Source organism: Amblyomma americanum, chromosome 7, assembly GCF_052857255.1.
Source record: "Amblyomma americanum isolate KBUSLIRL-KWMA chromosome 7, ASM5285725v1, whole genome shotgun sequence".
In the NCBI taxonomy this organism is placed as follows: Eukaryota; Metazoa; Arthropoda; class Arachnida; order Ixodida; family Ixodidae; genus Amblyomma; species Amblyomma americanum.
Window position 1 is genome coordinate 118,016,445 of NC_135503.1, and position 6,646 is coordinate 118,023,090.

A 6,646-nucleotide genomic window follows, 5' to 3' on the forward strand; every position below is an offset into this window, starting at 1 on the left:
CCGGGCCTTCGAGTCAAGGCTGCAGGTAATTTCGTTTGCTCAAACTACGTTTGAGAGCAGCACGATCGGGGCTTGCAAATGCGTTAAGCACGTGGTTTTATTTTTTGTATTTCGTGGGTTTTCTTTGGAGCTGGGGAAAAAAGACGCACGTGAGGGTTTTCTTCTGGTAAATGATGAAATGAGGGTTTCTGAATGCGCTCGACAAATCTTCATATGCAGTTTGTTGTCTGAAGTAAATAATTTTATTATAGATACTTAACGTAATTAAAATATTAATTAATTGCAAAACAGAAATTGCCCGTGGCACGTAAGATCCCTGTCACCATTACGCAACTGGATTCACTCCGCTCTCTCTTTAATAATTTATTTCTGAACCCTTGGGTCAAGTCAGCTGGGACACCATGTAAACTACAATATTTTTCCATCTTTCATATTTATAGAGTCACTATAGGGACCTGGCTTTGATGGAACGTAGGTTACTTTCTTCAACCTGTACGCTTCTGCTACATAAGGCAAATAAAAGTTGTGGCATTGCGTAAAACAACATCTGGCACACGAGTTGAGCTTTACATCTTGGAACAAAGCAATATTTTTGCTGTCGAGGCAAGTTGTCCAGAAGTGTGGCATTAAAATCTCCTAACTGCAAAAGCACATTGATTATTGTTATGGTTTTTGAGGGCTTAACGTCGCAAAGCAACTAAGCCTTTGAGGGATGCCGTAGTGCAGGGCTCCAGAAATTTCGACCAAATGTGGTTTCTTTAACCTGCACTGACATCGAACAAAGCACGGGCCTCTAGAATTTCGCCTCCATCGAAATTCGACTGTCGCCACCGTGGTCGAACCCGCGTCTTTCAGGTCAGCAGTGAGTGCCATAACCTCAGAGCCACCGCGGTGGCTTTCTGATTATTGTTAACGGACTTCTTTTAAATAACACTTAACATTTAAAAGAAGTCACGTAAGCTATACGCTGTGACCATGTTAAAACGTTTCAACAGTTTTTGACTATGGGCGCAAAAGATCACATTTAAAAAAACAGCGAATCGCCCTTTTTAGCAGAACGTACACTATGTTCGCATTTTTACTGTGTAGAATTCCCCCAAACTACAAAATCAAAACAGGAGTAACTGAGGTGAGACAGAAATAGGACGTTATGGACTTTATGCTTCATGGAAACAGGACGAACAGATCGAAATTTGGCGGTTATTACCCTGCCTACAGAGAGCGCCATTTGAGAACATACTCAAAATGGGAATCCCATGACATTTCTACGTTAAAAAAGCATGCAGAGTTTTTATTGCGTTAACAAATTCGGTTCGGCAATTAACAACATATAACTCGTTGATAGAAAAGAACGGCTTTTGTTTTGGGGGGATTAATGAGTTGCGAGTTCAATTCTCTCCGCTTATTTTATTCTCCCACGGTGTCATTAACTGTGAGTAAGAGCCACTGCATGTCCCTGCCTCAGAAATAGGGTGGTATCATCAGCGTAGATAACGACGTTAGGTTTATTGCTAATAGAAGCGATATCATTATTATACAATACAAAATCAGTTGCCCGAAAACGTCTCCCTGAGGAACACCAGCATAAAAGTCTTGAAATGAGAATGCAGTGTTTTCAGCCCTCACTCATCGAACACAGTGCTGCAGATAAAACTGGACGAGATGATAAACTGTCCCACGAACTCCGTAGAACTCCAGTTTTTTAAAGACGGTTTGGTGATTGAGGCGCTCGAAGTCCTTCGAACAGTCAACAATGGCTACAATCCCTTAACGACTTTTCTCCAACGCACATTCTCGGGCTGCCTTACAGCAGCTGTATGGACTTGGCGTTTGTGCCTCGGTGTCTTCCATCTCCGTTAAATAAATATCGTCATCGATGCTTGGCTTCTCACGGACGAGCAACTCGAGATCGGCATAAGTTAATACCGTAAGTCGCAAAATCCGCAAAATCTGCAAAATCCGTGAAGAACGCCAATATTCATTTAACTTATACGCACGTGTTGTAAGTACAGGGTAAACAGGAACGACCATAACGGCAAACCTTGTCTTACAGAGGTCAGAAAGGGCGCAGATTATGAAAGACAGCCATTCACGATTGAGCGTGCGAAACAGTTATTGTAATACACATGTATTGATTTGCCGACAACTAAGCTCATATGTATGAGCTCTAAGTGAGATGTAAAAACTGAATGCTATATACGATCAACAATATTTACAGGGTCAATTTTAAGAATTGTTAATTGATCCCGAGAGCTTCAGCAACACAGCAAAACAGTGCGCTCATCTTGAAGATAAACTATATTGATCTACCTTTGAAGGCACAAGTTTGATGATGTCGAATTAAAGTAGATAGTGCCAACTGCAAACGACTAAACCAGACTTTGGCGAACGTTTTATTATATTATGTGTATTTATATTTATTTTTATTTCAGAATACTGTCGATCTCTTTTGCGAGGATATTTAGAGGAGTGGGTAGGAAACTGCAGGTATTTGGTAGAGACATTCGCATAAATGTACAAAAAGGACAACGAGAAATGTTAAACATAAAGGTAATTGACCCATGCAAACAGCATTGAAAGGGAGAAAAAGGTAACACACAATCAAGTGGTTTCGGTTACATATTATTGCGCAGCAATAGAAAACAGAAGAGACGAGCACGTGGAATATAAAAACAATAACATCGTTCACAATTTCAAGTCACGGTTTTCATCATGCATGGCAAACAAAACAATCATAGGTACCGTAAATATAGCATCACTTTCTCGATGCGGACACTACAGTTTGACCAGCAATTTCGACAAATTTGTTAACAGTAGGCTGTGCGACCACCGTCATGGCTAAATCATCCCATTCGGGAACAGCTCGCGGGAAAAACGAAGAACGGAATGTGTTATTAGTGCAAAACTATTTTTTGGAGTGTTAGGTGATGCTTATGACGGGTTTCTTTGGCTGTGGAATAGAAAATTTATGTGTTAGAATCCACTTCAACCTTATTATGTAGGATGAGATACATAAATTTGAGCCGGTGAAGCTTCGCACGGCTGGTTAATGTATGAACGTTAATCTTGGACAGCATCTGTGTAGGCGAGTCGGTGCGCCTGTTATCTATCACAGATAAAACGCGCGGTTTTCTGCTGGACAGCCTCCAGAGCAGCTGTTTTATTTTGGGCACACGGGAACCACGCCACTTTCTATATTGTAACTGCCATTGAGAGAAAGTAAGCAAAACATTTTACTGAACGCAAGTAGAATACGTAAGATAGAAAAAACAGACCAAGCGTACGCACGACAAAGGGACTCTTCATTGTTGGCAGCCGCTGGATGCATGTCGCACTTTTCCAGGCGATAAGTAAGCCCCATAGCTTAAGCGTCACAACGTACAATATGCTAGAGCGACTTTAACTCGACAGCGCTTTTCAGGCGTGCAGCTTCAGACGCCGTCGTATAAACAATAGCGTCAAGGCGCCCCTCGTCGGGCTCCTCGTATTCGTCGCTGTCGTTGTTGCAGAGATCATGGTCATACTGTGACACCTCTACGTCGCATATGTATTCAAATTGATCGATGCAGTTCTGCGGAACGTTGTCTGCGACTTCCTTTGTCACCCAGAGAATGCACTCTGTAAAGAGTCGTTAGGTGCAACCTGAGAGACTATTAAAAGAATTTGAGCTGGGCATGTTTTTCAACTCTTTTTACTATGCTGACACCTAATGCTGGTGGTCAGTGCACGTTATTAAGCCAAGAAAATGCTGACTGTTCAGCCTCTTAACATTATATAGCGTAAGTACACAAACCCATATGCACTACTGCTACCATGAGTACTGTAGAAACTATCGATATAAAAATTTTTCAGTGGTGGTCACTCTCATGTCATGCTTTTTGCATGTGTGTTTTTCTTGAAATTTTTCATTGCTCTTATTGGGCATATATATAAAAGCGTTTACAGGTATTTACATTTATTCAAAATTTACAGGATCCTAATCACAAACTCACAATGTGAGACTTAGCAGTGTTACAGCTTTCCCTAAATGGTTTATTGGTGTTTTATCTCTCAGCCGAGAAATGAGAAAAAAATGGCAGCCATCATAATGGACAGGCAACCCAGCGGTGATATTGTACGACGAGTAGCATGAAATGACCGTTTTTTGAAATTATAGTGCCGACTGAGCAGCACCATATAGGACAGAGCAGCCTCATAAATCATGTGGAGTTTAAAGCAGTATAAACACCTTTTTTGGCAGCATTTATTTTTCTCTACAAAAATTCCAAAAGCACTACTATGCATGAGTCACCATGTGGTATCCGACTGCGAACGCTAAATATTTTATGTCGAATTTCTCTGTCGTGCTACTTCGGTTTTAGTTTCAGCAGCCGAACGTTGGCTGTGACGTGAAAGTGTGGTTATATGTCACATGAGACATGAAAAAACGTCGATATAACCAATGTTCGATCGTTGTAATTCCCTACAGTGCTGAAGCCAGCCTTCCGCAAAAGTCGGCATGCCAACGAATGTAGAACCAGTGATTGTATTGCAGTTTTTTCATGCCTCACGTGACCTATAGCCACACATTCATGTCACAGTCCTCATTTGGCTGTTGAAACGGAAACCGAAACAGCACGAGAAAGGAATTCGATTATAAATTATTTGGCGGTTGTAGGAGAAAAACACGTGGTAATCCATGTATAATAATGCCTTTCCCATAATTAAAAACAAAAAAACACGCACCAAAAAGTTAGTGTCTTTACTCATTTAAGGCCCACGAACTAAAAGGCAGTCGTTACTTATAATAATAATTTCGAGATTATAAGAAAGTACTGGCGTTTTTGGGCCGTAATAGCAGGTGTGTGGGAAATATGCACTCAGCGAGAGCAGTTGACGATATGCTAAAGTAAACCTAAAAACCTCAGCCCCTCAACAGCAGAATGACTTATGGAGCCATGAACTTAGGTAGTCCAACTTTTCAAAATGATGTATTTTTTTTATCTCTACAAATTACTACTTGCTGAGAAGGCTTAGTATTTCCTTCAGTTTACCACGTCAGGTTTATGAGGCAAATTGCAGGCTATAATAAACGCTACAATAATTCATATTAGTCGCACAGTTGGCCATAACTCGACTCCTTCCACGAACAGAACATGCAAATGAATGCAGTGGTTTCGTTTTGCGGTCAGTTCAAAGGCAGAAATTTTAGAGCAGTTGCTTTGTGCATAGCTTTCTTGGCGCTACCGGAATTGTGAATTTGTAGCCCTAGGTGCTATGTGGACAGACCTCAAATTGGTGCGCTATATTTGAGTCAAATCACCTAAAATAACAGAAATAAATGTAGATCAAATAAATAAACAAGTAAATTAATAATCAAATAAAAATATAATAATAAGAGCAATGGCAGACGATGAAGCACAGCAAACAGCGTCGTCTCGCGAAGAACAATTGATCCAACCTTCAGAAATTTTATGAACTTGTTTGAAACCTCGTCATTACCAATTGCCAGTCACAAGCGGAAGGATGAGCCATTATTAGGCGGTGTCTCTGACAGATAGGAACGTGGAGCAGAGTGGAAGCACTTCACAAACACGTTCTAAAGAAGACGCCGTTCTAAAGAAGATGCAGTGTGATTGTCCTGGAGTACGAAGCACATCGGTGCGTGCGTGGATTAGAGTTGGGCAAGCTTCAGTAGCTACTAGCAAACTCTTGACATTAAGATGTGACCGAAATCCTGTTTTAAAAAAACACACTGAAGGGTGGATCTGCAGCCCATAAATTGATAGCTTTCTAACTTAACCGCACTGCAATGGCTCTCAGCACAGGTCGCAAATGCCTCCAGGAAATGATAGAAACGTATTTTACGTCCTCCGTAGAAACGACTAGAGAAAACTGTAATGAAGCAGTCCTTGTTGTCTGTGTATTCAAGGGAGCCAGTGTACCATTCCTCGGAGCCTGCTAGGAAAGAATACAATTACATGCCATTCACTAGGCAAATCTAGAACCAGTGAAAATATGCAAGCTTACCCAAAGACGGTGACATCGAATTTCGCTACCAGGTGTAGCAGAGCAGTCGTTTGCCCCACATCAGTTTGTAAGCAGCTTTATGACGTCGTCTAAAAGCATTGCCTGCAGCCTCAACTTTCCTGTAGCTAACACTGCGGTCTATTATTTATCCCAAGAGGGGCTGCAGTACTCTGTGGGACGTGAATTTATGCCAGGTTGGTGCCGCCCGCATGTATTCAGAATCTCTAAATGAAGCGTACAGGACTGAAGAAGGTGGTGTAAATTGCGGAAGACCTTGAGTAAAAATATCAACGCACAACGCAAAGGTTAAGCTGATGTCTCAATTTTCCTCCTTGTGCGCTTCTGAAGTAGCATGATTTAGGGTAGATCCTACGGAACAGCTCGACAATTGATTTGCGAATAACTAAATGGGACTATTGTACGCTTGTAAAGAGGCAAGGTGGCATGTTATGGAACACATTAGCCTATTCTGGCAGGTTAGCGATGACATAATAACGCCCTTTTTCTTTGTTTTTACAGGACCTATACAAAGACGTTATCCGCATACAAATGTATGGGCAGGTTTTGTGCACAAGGCCTCTTTTAGCCAAGCATTTTAGTTTCTGCTGTACAAAAGGAGCACATGCGTCTAGCACAT

At 41.4% G+C, this 6,646-nt stretch overlaps 1 protein-coding gene across 2 annotated transcripts in view; it reads right to left on the reverse strand.

Annotated features, from left to right (window-relative positions):
- The window catches only part of LOC144097417 (uncharacterized), a 49,476-nt gene extending 43,060 nt beyond the window's left edge, over positions 1-6,416 (reverse strand). The window contains exons 1-2 of one of the 2 annotated variants that reach the window (XM_077630143.1): positions 6,010-6,413; positions 5,848-5,937 (exon numbers count right to left, since the gene is read on the reverse strand). In XM_077630143.1, the coding sequence (XP_077486269.1) occupies positions 5,848-5,937; positions 6,010-6,025 (106 nt within the window). In that variant the 5' untranslated portion in view covers positions 6,026-6,413. Of the gene's footprint in view, positions 1-5,847; positions 5,938-6,009 lie in introns of both variants that reach the window. The other variant, XM_077630144.1, reaches the window with a different exon arrangement.
- Positions 6,417-6,646: the final 230 nt, after the last annotated feature.